The sequence below is a fragment of the Myotis brandtii genome, unplaced genomic scaffold, assembly GCF_000412655.1.
Source record: "Myotis brandtii unplaced genomic scaffold, ASM41265v1 scaffold32, whole genome shotgun sequence".
Taxonomy (NCBI): domain Eukaryota; kingdom Metazoa; phylum Chordata; class Mammalia; order Chiroptera; family Vespertilionidae; genus Myotis; species Myotis brandtii.
The window spans coordinates 1,117,246-1,134,948 of NW_005362269.1; the positions used below are offsets into that span (position 1 = coordinate 1,117,246).

At 47.0% G+C, this 17,703-nt stretch overlaps 1 protein-coding gene across 3 annotated transcripts in view; it reads right to left on the bottom strand.

Annotated features, from left to right (window-relative positions):
- Positions 1–263: 263 nt before the first annotated feature.
- Positions 264–17,703, bottom strand: part of PDE6A (phosphodiesterase 6A, cGMP-specific, rod, alpha) — a 48,778-nt gene continuing 31,338 nt past the window's right edge. For 2 of the 3 annotated variants that reach the window (XM_014543085.1, XM_005870464.2), the window contains exons 18-22: positions 8,466–8,529; positions 8,095–8,169; positions 6,373–6,456; positions 5,273–5,420; positions 264–3,587 (exon numbers count right to left, since the gene is read on the bottom strand). In XM_014543085.1, coding sequence (XP_014398571.1) covers positions 3,508–3,587; positions 5,273–5,420; positions 6,373–6,456; positions 8,095–8,169; positions 8,466–8,529 — 451 coding nt within the window. In that variant the 3' untranslated portion in view covers positions 264–3,507. The remainder of the gene's footprint in view (positions 3,588–5,272; positions 5,421–6,372; positions 6,457–8,094; positions 8,170–8,465; positions 8,530–17,703) is intronic. The other variant, XR_001362928.1, reaches the window with a different exon arrangement.

A 17,703-nucleotide genomic window follows, 5' to 3' on the forward strand; every position in this document is an offset into this window, starting at 1 on the left:
TCTCGTGGTCGTCACCGTCCGTACTTTATTTCTGGTGTGATTCATCCGTCTTACCTTCTAAATGAGAAAATGTTTTCCTGTCTTTGTACATTGTCAGATTCTATAGTTTCATAGATAATTTAACCAGATTGCTCTATGTATTACTATTCTGTGAGTATAAAGTTCTATTTTAACGTCTGTAAATACTTCAGAACTGGCTTCTTTTCTGACTCCCACCGTGGAGTTATTGTTTACATCACAGAAACTGTAGAATCTCTATGCTCATGTACTGTAAATAGTGAAGTGATCTGCTTATAAATAAACTTAACAAATACACTATGGAGATTAAAAAGGAAATACCACCCACCGCCCTGCCCAGGTGTGTCTTTCTTTGTTGGTCCTGCGTGTCATTGAGGGGCAGGGGAAAGGATTCTGGTCTTGGTGTCACCTTCTCAGCAAAGACCCTGGTCAAGGTGTGTCCCGCACCCCGTCCAGAATTTTCTGAGCTCACTTTTCATTCCTTCACAGCGCTTTTCATGGGTCATAATGAATCATTCAGACTTCCCTCGAGTAACAGATGTCCCATGACTGGCTTTGGCCGTGACTTTTAGAAAGCTCTACCACTTTCTGCACAAGGACTCCCTTGTTTGGGTGCAGCAACTTTTCACACAGGCACACTAAATGAAGGTGCTGGATGCCATATTTTGACATTGTGGTTTCAGGCAGAAACACTCACCAACTGATGACTCTAAAGCAACTTTTGGTCAGAGGCAGCGGAGAACAGATTTGAATTGTGCGCCGTAGTTTTAGGTGAGCTAGAAACGTTTCCCTTTGCTCACTTACCCCCAGCCCGAGTGCCGAAGTGGCATTTTCCAAGACTGAGCCTTGGCTGTGTGTGTATTTCCTCAGTCTCAAAGCACTCTGTGTCTAGCCTTTATTTTGCCCTAAAGCTGCGTTCATGTTTTGTTTTTTAACATCAGTATTTTTAAGTGCAATCTGAGTGCACGATACTCATGTGCCCCCAGAGAGTTGAAACGCTGGTGAAGAAAATCACATACAAATAACAGGTGCAGTAAGCCATTCCATCTTATGTGCAAACGATTCTCAAATTGATGGTTTTTTTGCCTACAGAAATAGTCTGTCATTGTTCGGATGATTTATTTTTTTCCAATCTGGAATTTGTCTGGATTTCTTTGGTGGGAAGAGAACACGTAATTTTTCCCTTTAAAAATGAGCAGGGTGGCTACACTTAGCGGCAGGCTCTCTGGCAGGAATGAGAGTCCTTAGAGAGGTTATGTGATTGATGACTCAGTATCTGTCACCCCATTACTAGATGCCCACCTCCAGGAGAACGGGGTGCTCCTCCATTCATGGCAGGGTGCCCAGCCCCACTAGTCAGGAACTCATGAATGGGCGCGTGAGAGGCGTCTGTCCATGGCCTGATGACTGTACAGAGCCAGGGAGGCAACCAAGCCACAAAGCCCAAGGTGCAGTCGGTGGCGCAAGAAATAGAATGGGAGCCTGTGTTTGAGACCCGGCTCTGCCACCTCGGTGTTGTGCAAACTTAGACAAGGTACCTCTTAGGACCCTGGCATCCCCAAATATGAAATAAGATGATCTGCTTAGATGGACTCCAAGGTCCTAAATCAGGCTGATTCTCAGAAGCAGTACAAAATGATTGCAGGCAAAATGATGATAAGCCAGGACCTAGTGTCAGGCTGCTTGGCTTTGAGTCCTGACTTCACCACTTATCCGCTGGGTGTCCTTGGGCAGGTTTCTTAACCTCTCTGAGTCTCTTCCTCGTCATGTGATAAATGGGGCTAGTAATCATTTCCACCCTATCGGGTTGTTTGTGAGGATGAATTTAGACCATGCACAGTACCTAGGACATTAGAGGCACTTTGTCAACATGAGGTGCAACCCTCATCGTGCGTGTTCTCATTGGTACGAACCGTAGGCGCGTGGCAAGGATCATGACCCAGGAGGGAAGGCTGAGGACGACAGAGAGTGGAGGGAACCTGCCCACGGGGCAGAGCCTGCACCGGCAGCATCGCCTGTGTATTCCTGGGTGCCACTTCTGTACTCTGCCACTTAACCACTACATGTGACGTGCTCAGGGACATGCCTTTGCTTAAAAGACCACTCCTCTGAAAGTGTCCCTTTCAGGCCAGAAAATCCAGCATGGGAGGTAAGAGATGAGGGTTCCAGGCCCAGCTCCCTGTTGACATGACTGAAACCGTGGGCAGGGCTCATGCGTCAGGAACTCCGGTTGACCTGCTGTGGGAGTCCAGGGACCCGAGCACCGTACACTGTGTTCTCTGAGCGTGGGCTTCGGCTCCTGGAGGGAAGCCAGGGAACTGTGCCGTGAACTTCGCACAGCCCATCCCCTGGCTGGCCCTCGAGCTCCTCATTTACCTAAAAAAGGGAGGTGAGAGCAGATCCGTGGTTTACAGACAGTTCGGAGGAACCATGTACTCCTCCTCCAAGCAACTGGAGCCAACACCCACTTGTAGGAGAACCAGGGGCAGAGGAAACCAACGGATACATCCAGAATATGGGCCAACTGACACTCTGCAACAAGAAAAAAGATTTAAAACCACTTAAAAGACGGCTAAAAGTTTAGAACTTGTCTGGGTCAGATTCGAGCAAACCAACTCTTAAAGACATAGCTGAGACAATGGGGGAGAACTGCTGTCCCGAGCTGGGTTCCCCAGAAGGCAGCCTCTGCAGTGGACCTCGTCCTGGAGCTGGGGTGGCCCTGCAGAGCTGTCCCATGTTGGGCCAACAGGGCCAGACCTTAACTCCTGGCATGGATCAGCCGTGAGCTGCAGGCCACCCAGGGGAAGGGTGTGCCCTTGGGCGAAGTGTCTCCGTGCAGCTGAGGTCATCCCCAAAGGGGCGGCACAGGGGTGTCTGCTGGCAGCACTCAGCTGCTGGAACCACAAGTCCTTCTCTCTACAGTAGAGGGTTCGGACAGCTCGTCACAGCATAACCGCCCTGGGTGCTAGGTGTCCGTTTGTTGTTTGTGATAATGATGTGGTTACATCAGAAAACGCCCAAATGTCTGGAATGGTCTGTCTGGAATTTTCTTTTAAATACTTCAGCCAAGAAAAAGGTGAAGAATATAAAAGGACAGATGAAACAAAGGTGGCAGAAGCTCCCTATAGGAATAGGGTGAGAGGTGGGGGTGCATTGTATAATTCTCTACTTTTGAGAATGATTGAAAATGTTTAGAATAAAGTAGAAATGAAAGTGTAAGGACAAAAACATGACTCTGTGGGCAGTTGAACCTGGCATTCCTTACATATTTCATTGATGTCTATGACAGTTAGAATGTCGGTTTTAGCTCAATCAAAAGCTCTCAAGGCTGAGAACTTGAAAGCCCCTCACTAAGATGTAAGCTAAAGTCTCATTCAGCTTGCAACTCTTATGACTTTGACTTCTCAGGAGGTGTCCTGTTCGCCCGTGGCTTGGGTGATCTCTTCCCACGCAGGGCAGTGCCATTCTGGTCAGCGGGTCCCCCGTGGGCTACTGGATACAGCAGGACTTGGATGCAGGTGCGCCCCCTCCAGGGCCGGGGTTCCCCCCAGGCTGATTTCCCGTGGCTGCTGCAGTCAGACAGAAAGACAGCACACCAGGTGAGAGGCAGCTGCAGAGGGCTTCCCCTCTGCCCTGGTATCGACCAAGAGTTGTAAATTCAAGGGCTTTCAGAGGCCAACAGCTAACCACACATGCAGAAGGCAAGCCAAGTGTAAGGGGAAGCAGAAAGCAAGAATGTTTCTCTACACGAAGAAAAATAACAGCAATCATGATGGTAAGTGGCGGCCCACACTTGGCACTAATGTCTGAGAGACAACAGGGAGTGGCGGGGACTGTGGCAAACTGGAGAGGTTCCTCTGTCCAATCTAAAGGGGTGGGGAGGGGCCCTGGCCAGTTTGGCTCAGTGGACAGAGCGTTGGCCTGTGGACTAAAGGGTTGCAGGTTCAATTCCAGTCAAGAGCACATGCCTGGGTTGCAGGCTCGATCCCCAGTAGGGGGCGTGCAGGAGACAGCTGATCAATGATTCTCGCTCATCATTGATGTTTCTATCTCTCTTTCCCTCTCCCTTCCTCTCTGAAATCAATGAAAATACATTTTTTTTAAAAAAAATAAAATAAAGGGGTGGGAGGGGGTGCCACTCAGCTCCAGCGAATTGTTCCCATGCAGAAATGCAGATGGGTGTGGCCAGATGTTGATCTTTTCAAAAGACATGCTAGAAATCTAAACTTTTAAAATTGGAATTCTCTCCATTTGTAAAACACAGGCAGCAAATTCACATTTGAAACAAATGCAAGCCAAACAAAAGACATCTTGCAGGCTGTAAGTTAGCACAGCCCGGCCACTAGCCCATAAGACAATTTGTGCAAATTAGAAAAAGACACTTCTTCCCCTGGACACTTGACTGCCATTTTCTGGAAAATTGTAAGTATGATACAAATCGGTGGTGGCTGTCATACAAATCCTGGAGCTGCGAAAGCACGACTTACAAAACCCTGAGTGGTGGCCCCACAATTGTAGCCACCAGTTCAGAATCACCCCCACCCTGCAGAGCGGAGCTGGAGACCCGTCCAGGCTAAGAACGATGGGCACAGGACGTGTGCAGAGGAGGACAGTTAGTGTGGGGCAGGGACGAGAAGCCGTATCTTAGGAGGGAACTAGCGCCACACAACCAGTAAAGGAAATGACTTGGGGGCGCGAGACGGGGAAGAGATGGAAAAAATGAATCCCATTCGATTCCTGAAGGCAGGGCTATGGCCATTAAGTGGAAGCTTCAACCAGGAGAACAGTTTCAGTTCAAGGAAGAGCTTTCTAATAGTGACTGAATGAGGCTTTCCTGTAAGGTAGTGAGCCCTCTGTCACTAGTAGTGTGCAAGCAAAGGGTCATGACGGCATAGATAGGATTCAAACATCACACAGACGGCTGGAAATGTGGCCTCAAATTCCTTCTAACCAGTAAGTTTAGGCTTTCTTCTTTGCCCCTGGGTAGGGCTCTCTGTCCAGTGCTGGTTGTGCGCAGTCAGGGAATCCTTGCGGGGAGCCTCAATCCTGGGAACCAGGCTCTGCCACTTACTAACGGTGTGACGTGGCCACAGTACGTCTGCCAGCCTCGGTGCCCTCCTTCGTAGGATGGGGACAATAATAGGTGATGGCAGGGTCTGAATGGGACCCCGTGTGTGTGGCTCTGCGGCCAGGCCAGGCACACCGTGAGCACTCGGTATGGGGGTCAGGGCTCCCCCTCCCCCCCACTGAGAACCTTGCTTGGCTGCCTGCTGCTTCTGCTTCTCCTCTTCCAGAGCCTTCATCTTGGCCTCATACTCATCAGCAAGTGCTTTCCACTCCTTGCGGTTGTTGGTGATCCCATCCAGCATGGGAGTGATCTCCTCATGGAAGCGGGAGAATTCCTGGGAGAGAGAGAAGCGGTCATCTCCCTCCCTCCTCAGAAACTCCTGGGAGGCGGGGAAACAAGATTCATCCCCCCCACCCCCACCACCAGAGTGTTAGGTGAGGAAACTGATATGCAAATCCGGGGAGGGCTGCGCTCGGAGCTGCCTGGTTCAGATCCAGGCTCTGCCACGAGCTGTGTGACCTTGGGCAGGTTGCCTACAGAGATAATACCTACCTCACGGGGCTGGTAACACACATCAAGCCCTGAGCCCAGGCTCCTTGTTTGACAACATACTGAGGATAACAGAGCATTGGCTGCTCTGCCCTGGTGCTCAGAGCATGCCCCTCCACCCCCCTGGCCCCTGAGCCTGTGTTATGTCAGAGAGGCACCTGTTCACCTCTGGGAGCACCTGAACTTCTTCCAAACCAAAGGAGTGCAGCTCACACAACAGAAAGAGCCCTGGACCGAGGGGGAGGCGGCCTGGCTCTCATCCCATCTCATGGCTGACCCCAGTGACCTCGGGCCTGTCATTTCTCATCTCTGGCCTCTGTTTCCTCACGTGGAACATGGCCTGAGTAAAAGTAACAAGTGGGAGGTGAGCGGTGGCACAGATCATATAAAAGTGGGTTTCTCAGAGGGAGACGGCAGCTTTGAGCAAGAGCTCAGAGAGGAATTCCAGGTCATCTGCCGACACTGGGTTACGCTGACCCGTCACATGCCCACCAGCTGGGGAAGTGAGGAGGGTGTGAGTCTGCGATGCTTCCCTTCCCTGCCTGAAACCTTGCTTAGTCGTTTGTCCCACAAGACCCCCGAGGGCTGTCTGAGGACCAGATGCCACTACAGAGGAGAAGGGCTTTGTAAAATACCACCCGCTGGCCACTTGCCAGGGCTGAGTGTTCCTGCTGGCATTTGGGAACCCCAGCTTTATCAACGACAAAGCCATGGGCCCGAGAAAACACAGGACCCACCTTGTAGACGAAGGTGCAGACAAAGTCAATGAAGCCGACCTGCAGCTTGGGGAGTTCGTCCGCCTTGTTTCTGTCCATCATGGGCTGGCGTGGGGGAGAAAGAGTTAACTGCGCTGGCCCCTCCTGCCGGTGAGGCATTCTTGCCAAACCAAGACCAAGCCTCCAACTCATCAAGTTTCCAGATCGAACTAGAACTAGCAGGTTGCAGGAAATACAGGGCTAGCGAGACATGTTAAATAACACCATGAGGTGGGACACTGCACAACAGAAGACCCACCCTCTTCAACAAATAAATGACATATGGAAGGTTAAAAAAAAAAAGAAAGAAAGAGGACGAGGAAACAACTGTTGATGAAAAGAGACAATAAACACGGCAACAACAGGAGGGCGTTGGTTCCTTGATTGGGTCCTGATCTGAGCAAATCAAACGAAATGATTTTCATTACTCAGCAGGGAAAGTGAAGGAGCTGGGGACTATCGGATATTCACAATTATTACTAATCATCATCATGAGGTGATAATGGTACGGTGGTTGTGTGTGTTTGTTTAAAGTTCTTATCTCTTGGCCCTAACCGGTTTGGCTCAGGTGATAGAGCATCGGCCTGCGGACTGAAGGGTCCCAGGTTTGATTCCAGTCAAGGGCATGTACCTTGGTTGCGAGCACATCCCCAGTGGGGGGTGTGCAGGAGGCAGCTGATCGATGTTTCTAACTCTCTATCCCTCTCCCTTCCTCTCTGTAAAAAAAAAAAAAAAAATCAATAAAATATATTTAAAAAAAATAAAGTTCTTATTTCTTAGAGATACAAACTATAACATGTTCATAGAAGAAATGACCTCTGAGACTTACTTCCTTTAAAATACATCAGCCAAAAGATGAAAAATGCACAGGGAAGGTCAGAGATAAAACAACGGCTGTCTGTGGCTAATGGTTGCATCTGGCTACAGAGAGTTCATTAGCCGTGCCCTGTCCATTATAAGGTGTTAAAGGAAGAAGAGAGTCACAAATCCCACCAGCCCTTGCTGGTCATGCTCATTGCCGGCTCCTCACAGCCCTGCCACTGTCCCTCCGGCCTCACGGGGTACCCCAGCACTTTCAGCACCTCACAGGTGAGCCCATCCCCACATCTGTGATTCTGTCCCCAAAAGGTCTCTCTCTTTTACCCCACCTTTACCTCCTAGCCCTGCCCCAGAGCAGGGCCCTCGGTGAACCCTCTAACTGGCCTCCAGCGGGGAGCTGGCTGACTGTCCAGTCAGGTTGAACTATCAACATCGGTGGGTCCTCAGCTTGACAAACAAGACCTTTCCTCCCCGGCACTCTCTGCTGTTAGAACAGGGCCCGGGAGGTGGCCGCCCAGACTGTTGGAACTAAAAGGGAAATCCAAGCTTTGGTGTCCACTTGTCAGTCTCTGCTTAGCTGCGTGGGCTAAGGCCATCCCATCAGAGCAGGGTCCCAAACTCTGGGAGGGCACCCTTGCTGGGCTCACCCCCACAGTCTCTGCTGAGGGAGGTCTGGGGTGGGGCCTGTGAATTTGCATCTCTAACATGTTCCCCAGTGAGGAGGCTGACGGTGGCCCGCACGTGGAGCAGCCCTACACTAGGGAAAGGCCATCTCTATGTCAGGGGGTGGGGAGAGGACACAGTTCTCTGCCAGGGCAAGGTCACAGGTGTCCATCAGGAAGAGGTCACACACCCTCGTCAGGCTGACGTCCCCTCGCTACTCACAATGGGGTTCTGCTGCAGCACCGTGCGCTCCAGGTCACCTTGTTCCCAGAATTCAGCAGCAACCAGCAGAGCTACCTGCAACAGACAGACCCCCCCAACCCTGAGTCAGCCCCAGCCCCAGTCCTCCTGCCCATGCCCCGCGATTCTATTCTACTCCACTTGGATTTCCAGCTCGAAAAAGCATAAACCCCACTCCGGCCCCGCCACCCCCACGTCACGGTCATCATGGGAGGGTCCTAAAGTGAGCTCCTTGTCTTGCCGGAGGAGGATGGGGCAAAGTGGGCTGCCTCTGGAGCTGGGGATCCCAAGCCGCCTTAGCTGCTGCCACCAGTACTGGAACCCCTTCCTCTCGCCTCCGGAGGAGGCCATACCTTGCTCTGCACCTCCCAGGGCTTGGTGATGGCTGAGAGATCACAGGCGGTCATCATCATGGCCCTGGGCACAGGACACCACCCATCAGTCCAGAGCCATTGAAGGCTGCACGTACTGTTAATTCCATCTACCCCTTCTTTCTGTCCCCCAACTAGTACGTGACCTCACCCCATTGTGAGGAGGGGGGTCACTTCCCCAATACATCTGAGGGGGGGCTTTGAAGTCAGACGGTGGTTTAAATCCTGCCTCTGTCAATTACCAGGAGTTTGACATTGAGCAATTGAACCAACCTCTCCGAGCCTCAGTGTGCTTGACTGTAATAATAATGGTAATTTCTTCATGGAGTGGGTGCAAGATTGAATGAGATCATGTGTATAAAAATCTTAGCATGCGCCTGGGCATAGTATGTGCACAATAAATATTGGTAATTATCATGAACATATTTTGGGTTTTTATGATATACCACACACTGTTCTAGCCATTTCGTAGAGATCAATTTCATTTCAATCTCATCACATCTTCAGAGTTCCTTCTCGCCTGTCTAGTATAGAACAATGTGTGTCAACCTTTTCCATCCTCCCCCGCTCCTGTCAAAAATCCTTTTTAGACAAAGTTTTTCTATAATTGCTCCACCATAAAAATTTAATTACCACAGACATACTGTATATCTGTTTAGAGGGCCACAGGCCATTGAAACGTCTAAGATTTTTTGCTCATCTCCCAAGAACCACTTGTGCCTCAGTGGGCAATGCTTGTGTGGCTCAGTCATTGAAAGGAAGCTTTGCATTAAGAAGTAGAAGAAGGAATTGTCAAAACTTATAAGCGGTACACTTAGGATCTGCACATTTCATTGTAGGTAACGTTTGCCTTAAAAGAAAAAAAAAGAGCTGTAAACAAATATTGACCTCTAGTTAATGAGATACGTGCTGATGTATTTGCAGGAAAGTGCGCTGATGCCTGCAACTTACTCTGAAACGCATCCAACAAATAAGCTGGATTGACAGATAAAGGGATGAATTGACAATAATGTGTTAATGGCAGAATCTGGAGGGTGGGCATAACATTCTTTCAACTCTCTGTGTGTCTGAAAATTTTTCCTAGTAAAATGTTGATGCAAATAAAAAGTGAACTCATGAAATTTAAAAAAAAAAAGGAGTTGAGGAAAGGACTGGGGAAAGAAAGAAAGGATTGAAAGATGAACTCTTAAAGGAGTTTCCTAATAATAGGAAGGTGAGATAAGTATTATTACACAGGCAGGTACAACATAAGATGGAAAGGGAGGGGAATGGACAAAGAATTGGAGCAAGAGAGAGGGGAATTCAAGAAGGTGTTTCAGAGACGGGGGTAGTGGCATGAACGTCTGGGGTGGGAATCCAGGGCCACGTGGTATGGGTGTGAATCCTTGCTGGGGAGTGTAGACTGTATCCAACAGGCATGGAGAGCTATTGGAAATTTAGAGCCCAGTCATGACCTCTTCAGAGCTGGGCTGTAGCGAAGCAGGTTGGCAACACTTGTAGGATGGAGAGGGTAGGAAGGAAGGAGGGGAGATGCTGCAGTAATTCTCAGAATCCTCTACTATTGAATCCCTGTAAATTATTCTTTTTAAAAAATATATTTTTATTGTTGGGGTCCAACCCCAGCAGGTCCAGGGATCCCCAAAGGTGTGGACGGAGTCGGCGAAGAAGGGATGACACGGAGACAGCGTTCAGTTGATCAGCAGCCTAGCCAGGATCTCTAGCCAAGTTCTGGTCAGGATCTCCAGCCAGGTTCTGTGTCCATGTTCTCTTGCTAGGTTCTCCAGCCAGGTTCAGTCACCAGGTTCTAGTCAGGTTCTTGCCATGTTCTATCCAGGTTCTGTCTCTAGGTTCTCAGCCAGGGTTGTAAATTATTCTTTATTTCAGTTAGTGTATGCTTAATTTCTGACTGGTCCTTTTTCATGTCTTTGACATTCTCACTAAGATCCTTGAAAGTCTCATGAAGATCCTTGACTAACTTTATAACCATGGTTTTGAACTCTGTATCCAGTAGTTAACTTGTTTCCATTTCTTTCCTTTTGTGACCTGTTTCTTTGTCTCCACATTTTGGCTGCTTCCCTGTGTTTGTTTCTATGTATTAGGTCAGTGATGGCGAACCTATGACACGTGAACTCATTTTTTTGGTTGATTTTTCTTTTTTAAATGGCATTCAAATATATAAAATAAATATCAAAAATATAAGTCTTTGTTTTACTATGGCTGCAAATATCAAAAAAAATTCTATATGTGACATGACACTAGAGTTAAGTTAGGGTTCTTCAAAATGCTGACACGCCGAGCTCAAAAGGTTCGCCATCACTGTATTAGGTAGAGCTGCTATGCCTCCTGGAATTGGTAGAGTGGCCTTCTGTGGTAGGTGTCCTGTGGGGCCCAGTGGCTCGGGGTGGAGGTGCCCAGGCAGGGCCCAGCTGTGAAGCCGGGCAGGCTGGTACTAGTGCCGGGTCTGGGGCCTTTTACTGATAGGTGTGGAGCATGCTGCCACCAGCTGCAGCTTGCTTGAGAGATTTTAGTAAAGTCTGAAGCCTGTGCCAGGACAAGCCATTCATATGGGAAAGCTGCTTCAAACAGCTTGGGTGGGGCTACAAATTGGATGGGGCGGGGTCTCAGGGAATCCCCAGGGCGGAGCAAACAGTGTGGGCCATGTTGATGGAAAGTCATCAGCCCTATGACAGGGGAGGTCCCAGCACAGGCACAGTGACCCCTTGGAGCACCCTCATCTGGGAGAAAGTGCCCCGGAATTCCTGTCCCGATGCCAGACCATCCAGTTCCTCCCCTTATGTGTCTGGGTCCTGCGGTGCTGGAACTTGGAAGAAGCCAGAAGTGTAAGTTTGTGCGCGGGCCTTTAAGAGGAACACCTGGGATTCCAGCAGCCTCCGCATCACTGAGCCCCAAACCCGCTAGTTTTTACAGCCCTAATTGCAGGGACTTCTCTTCCCAGCTCTGGAACCCTGGGCTGGGGGTCTGGTGTGGGGCTGGGACCCCCTGTTTTTTACGGGCGGCCTCCACAGGAACAATCTCCCTCCCGATTATAAAAAAAGCACACGTCGGTTCCGCGCCACCGGCCCTGGTACCCCTCTCAATGTGCTTTTTTCTTTACTTCTCTAGTTATAGGACTTCCATTCAGCCAGGGTTCAGGCGGTTCTAAATGATGGTTGTTTTGTATTTTAATTGTAATTCGGATGTGGTTGTGGGAGGCGGCGAGCACAGGCGGTTACCTATGCTGCCATCTTGGTTCTTTTCTAAATATCTTTAATTAAGCAAACCCTCAAGCAAATAAGCTTTCAGAAATGCATACATTTCTTAGAAACACCTTTATGTTTTGTAATAACTTCAGAAGACGTGCCTTTTGCTTAATGCTAAGTGTAGTAGATACCTTATGCTTACCGTCAAACAGATTAAACAAATGAACGGTCAGCTTGGCATACAAGAGTCACTGGCTTCCTGTTACCTGTCAGGGCCCTCATTTTAAGTCCACAGGTGTGGCTTCACTGAGTGTTTACTGTGCTCGGCTGGAGAGATCACGTGAAAATCACTCCCAGCTGTTGGGGAAACACACCTCAGTGTTTCATAGACAGAGATCTGGTGTGTGGGGGGATGGGGAGAGGACACTGGGGTACCAGAAAGGCCAATCCAAAGCCTCATGCCCTAAAAACAAGGCATTACAAGGACAAGAGATGAAGGTGATTATAAAAAGAAGTGTCCAGATAGGCAAGGCATTTGAGAAGTAAACTCAACAGGGCTTGGGGAGTAGATTAGACATGCAAAGTGAGGAAGAGGGAGGTGTCTGGGTGGAGAGTTAGGGACAGCATGGTTATCATGTAGAAGAGAGTAGGAGTATGTCATGAAGACTTTGCATGCTGAGAAATTTGTACCATTTCCTCTTGGCAAGTCTTCAAGAGCAGGGGATGGAGCTGAATAGGAGAACAGTATAAAATGCCATGCAGAACTTTGGAATCAGACACAATTAGATCCTCGGTCTTCTTACTTGCTGCACCCAGAGCAAGTGACTTAATGTGTTTGAGTCTCCATTTGCTCATTTGTAAAATGAGATAATCCCTAGCCGGTTTGGCTCAGTGGATAGAGCATCCACCTGTGGACTGAAGGGTCCCAGGTTTGATTCGGTCGAAAGAGTACATGCCTAGGTTACAGGCTTGATCCCCAGTCAGGGGCGTGCAGGAGGCAGCCAACCAATGATTCTCTCTCATCATTGATGTTTCTATCTCTCTCTCCCTCTCCCTTCCTCTTTGAAATCAATAAAAATATATTAAAAATAAAGAAAGAAAATGAGATAATCATATTAGATTGGATCATATGAAATTCAGATTTTGTGGATCAAAAACAGTAAAAAATCAGCAATTTCATATGTTCAATGTAATTAATCCGTCCTGAGATGATTTTGCTAGTGCACGCATTGTCCTCCTCTTCATTATCATTACCTTCCTCACATTAAGCGTTTGTTCAGGGTTGCCAGGTGAGTCCAGCTGCCTGGCTGAAACAAGCTGAGCTCCTACCCACCTGGCCCATCCCCAGAGCAAATGTCTCTTCCATGCAGCTGTGCAGCTCAGTAGCCCTTCTCCCTGGCCCCTGAAAACATCCCAGCCAACCTGAACGGGCACCCAGGCACGCCCTGGCCTTACACCTGGCCTGGCGGGTGTGGCCTGCAGGGGGAAGGTCTGAGGGAGCCTGAGAAAACTGTGGGTGTGCAGGAGACAGGTGGGGTGACTTGGGTTCCACCCTTTGGTTCTCCACTAATGCCCATGCGACAGTCGGCGAGTCACTTTGTCCCTCAGGGCCTGACATTCCTCATTTGAAAAACGTCCGACCAGGAGCTGACAACTTTTTCTGAAAAGGGCCAGATAGTCAATATTTTAGGTGTTGTCGACCACAGTGATCTTTATAGCAACTACTCAACCTCATCATGATATGATGTGAAGGCAGCCATAAGGTCAGGGCCACTCATCTGTTAGGCTCAGGGCCCAGGATACTTTTAGGGGCCCGTGATGATGTTTAATTTTAATTTCTTTTAAAATTAGAAGAAAAAACGAGAATAATGATAGATATATAATAATGAATTCAGCCCAGATTATATTTGTTTTTATACTAACACAGTCAGAAAACATAAAATTTTAATTAATTAATTTGTTTATTTATCTTAATGGAGAAAGAAGCCAGGAAGGCAAAGCACCCAGGGCCCACAGAAATGCATAATGCAGCCCTCCATAAAATAATAAATTTTTCTATTTACAGGTACTGAAATTTAAATTTTTCTAAGTTTCATTTGTCAGGAAATATTCTTCTTCTTTTGATTTTTTTACCATCAACCATTAAAAAATGTAATAGCCATATAGATAGATAGATAGATAGATAGATTTCAGAGAGCAGGGAAGAGGGAGAGAAAGAAACATCAATGATGAGAGAGAATCATTGACTGGCTGCCTCCCACATGCCCACAACCCAGGCATGTGCCCTTGACCAGAATTGAACCCGGGACCCTTCAGTCCATAGGCCGAGGCTCTATCCACCGAGCCAAACCGGCTAGGCGCAGTGGTCGGCAAACTGCGGCTCACGAGCCACATGCGGCTCTTTGGCCCCTTGAGTGTGGCTCTTCCACAAAATACCGACTTCTGCGCATGGGCCACGAGGTTTCAATCGCACTGTATGTGCGCGCCTGCACGTGGTATTTTGTGGAAGAACCACACTCAAGGAGCCAAAGAGCCGCATGTGGCTCGCGAGCCACAGTTTGCCGACCACTGGGCTAGGGCATGTAATAGCCATTCTTAGCTCATGAGCTGTACAAAGTCAGCAGGATCCTCACAGCCCAGCACTAGAGGATCCCTGAGCCCTCTCAACTCATGGTTTGGTCAGACTGTCAAGAGTGGAAATCTGGAATTAAGTGGCAATACATGTAAAGGGTTTTATGAAGAATGGGAAGTCATCCCCACCACCGCAAGAGTTATTTTAGAATCTTGGCCCCAGAGTAAACATATGAGGAGGGCAATCCAAGAAATAGCTGTGTGGGCGTCTAGTAAAGTCAACGGACTTCAGACGTGTCAAGGGGTTAGGTCTGGACCTCTGATTAGAAGAAGCCAAGATAATCGAAGTACAGGACAGGGGTGATGGGTGTTCCCCTCACAACGACCAATTCTGATGCCAATTGGGTGTCCTACCCTTACCAGGGATTGAGCCCACAACCTGGGCATCTGTCCATATTGGTCTATATATATGTATGAATATATGTCTATATATATGTATATATATCAATGAAAGACTTTTGAGCATGTATATGTGTAATATATATTAAAAGTCTTTCGTTGATCTCCCTTTTATATTTATCTGCAACCAAATATATCCATTAATTGAACTTATATAAATATTTTTTTCTTTGACCATAGGCCTCCAAGTGTTGAAATTTTTTCTTTTGGATTAAGTTATTATTTTCACACAATTAACCAATAAAATATACATATTGCCTATTTTTATATTTAATTACTAAACACTCAAAGTAAATATTTGTGGAAATTCATCTCTTGCTGAGACAGGGTAAGACTATTTTTTAAAAATCAGTTAATGAATGAATATTTCTTATCGTTAGGCTGAGATAGGAATTAACAGCTATTTTCTGCCATTTTTTAATTTGTATAGGTGCAGCTAATTGGAAACCTTGGGAATGGATGGAGTTTTGTTACAACACTGTCACCCAATTCTTTGAATTTTTCCAAATTAACCGTTAACAATCATACTGTAATCGTTATTCTGAATGGTCAACCAGCTGGTGATTCAGTGAGATTCTCCTTCAGTTTTTTTAAAGCTAACATTACGATCATTCACTTCCTCAATTTCTGGGAAGTATGCCATAAAGGTTTGACTGAGACCTTCACATGACTGTAAATTACACCCCTGACAGTTTCTCTGCAACACTTTGGTAAACCCAAGATACTCAGAATGGGTTAGATCTAGTAAAACGTTACTAGTTATATCTCCCAGTGTTAAAAATTTTTTTATAAAGTGCTTGTATCAAATAACAATTTTTAACTATTTCACCAAAACTTTGAAGCTACAAATATTTTTTAAAATATATTTTAATTGATTTCAGAGAGGAAGGGAGAGGGAGAGAGAGAGAGAAACATCAATGATGAGAGAGAATCATTGGTCGGCTGCCACACTGGGGATAGAGCCCCGCAACACGGGCCAGTGCCCTGACCGGGACTCGAACCGTGACCTCCTGGTTCATAGGTCTACACTCAACCACTGAGCCACCACGGCCGGGCTGAAGCTGCAGATTTGACTCATTTAATTTGTGAGAATGTTTGGCATGAACATAATCGGAAATGCCAGTCTTTTACTGTCAACAAAAGCAGGCGAATCAGACTTGTTTCTGTCAGAAAGAATCTCATTTTCTTTTTCAGCTCAAATAAGCATGTTAGAATGCATCCTTATTTTTTTATTCTTAATTCTAAGAAAGGTATGTGTAGGGAGACTAGATAGATAGGTAGATAGATAAATAGGTAGACAGACGGACAATAGTGATGCGGATGAAATCAAGTGCAGCTGCCTTCAGTACTTGTTATTGGTGCACTTTTGTCCTGATATCAGTGGTACATTCACTGAAGGAAGGAAGTTTGTAAAATGTCTCAGCTCCTGCTGCCCCGTTGTGCAATCCAAATTCTCTTTTGCTAATGCCTTGTTTTGCTTTTAACAAAAAATATGTTAGACGGGGAAGGCCTGAAGCCCGTCCTTGGGTTTATAATGCCTTGATTAAGAGGCTTTCAAATAGTCCCTCTGTTTGATGGCACAGAGGCCTTCACTCCGTAGGAAGATTCAAGGAAGAGCAAGTTTGCCTTCATTTTGTGAAGTGGGAGAGGAGTGCGGGAACTGACAATGTGTCACCCTCTGTGCTTTCTTAGGAAGACACTGCTAAGGAAGAGAACACTGGTCCCAGCGAGGCCGGCCACACCACCATACATCTTGCAAGGCTTTGGGTTGGGGAGGTAGCGGGAGGGGTTTGTGTGCCTCAGTCTGAAGACTTCCACTAACACTACCTGGGCTTTTTCAGTGATTGAAGTCTGGCCTTTGCCTTTTTGAGAAAATTGTATTTTGGAAATCCTTCCTATCTTTTTTTTTGTAAAGGCTATATGGCATTCCATTGTATGAAAAGTAGCATATTTATTTACAAAAAATTAGTAAACAGAAACCTCATTTCAAATGTAGTAGGGCTCTGAGCAGTGGTTAGAGTGTCAACTCGTACACCGAAGGGTCACAGGTTCTGTTCCCCGTCAAGGGCACATACCTGGGTTGCAGGTTCAATTCCTAGCCCTGGTCTCAGGTCACATGCAGGAGGCAACCAATAAATGTTTCTCTCTCTCTCTCTCTCTCTCTCTCTACTTTCTCTAAAAATAAATGGGAAAAAATATCCTCAGGTGAGGCTCAACAAAACAAAACAAACAAATAAAAAAGTACTAGGGAGGCCAGAAGGGGGCGATCTCTCATGCCCTACATAGTCCTCAAAGCATAACAGGGAGCTCTCTGTTTATGGTAGTCCTCCCAATTTCCTCTTCCCCTCTACAAAATAGTTTCCTCTTTGTTTTAGCAGACTTGTATGCCATGGTTGCTTGTTCTGTGTTGCAATTCTTTGTTACTCCTGAATCGACCTATTTTGCTGGCAAAATATCTAGCTGACTTTTTGTGCCCCCAAATGGATATTTAAGTTGCTTTCCATCTTTTTTTGTGATTACAAATAATGCTGCGATGAATAACTTTGTACATACTCCTTGGCACACAGGCGGGAAGATACCTAGGGGGTAAATCCTAGGTGTGGATTGCTGGGTCTGAGAGTATTTACAGTTGTCGGGGGTGTTGTCCACAGTAAAGGCTGCACCCATTTACATTCCCAGCAGTGAATGAGATTACCTGTTGCCACTCACTCTGCCCAACCGCAGTGTGCTATCAAATGTTTAATCTTTGCCAGGAGGAGTGTAAATAATAATTATATCTCAGTGTAATTTGATTTTGCATTTCTCTTAATATGAGCACAGTCTTCTTCTCACATGTTTACACCCCTCTGTATTCTTTTCTGGGAAAGAACTGTTCATGCCTTTTGCTCAGTTTTCTATTAGATTAGTCTTTTTCTTGAATTGTATTAACACTCTATTTACTAAGGAATTAGGCCTCTCTCTCTCTCTCTCTCTCTCTCTCTCTCTCTCTC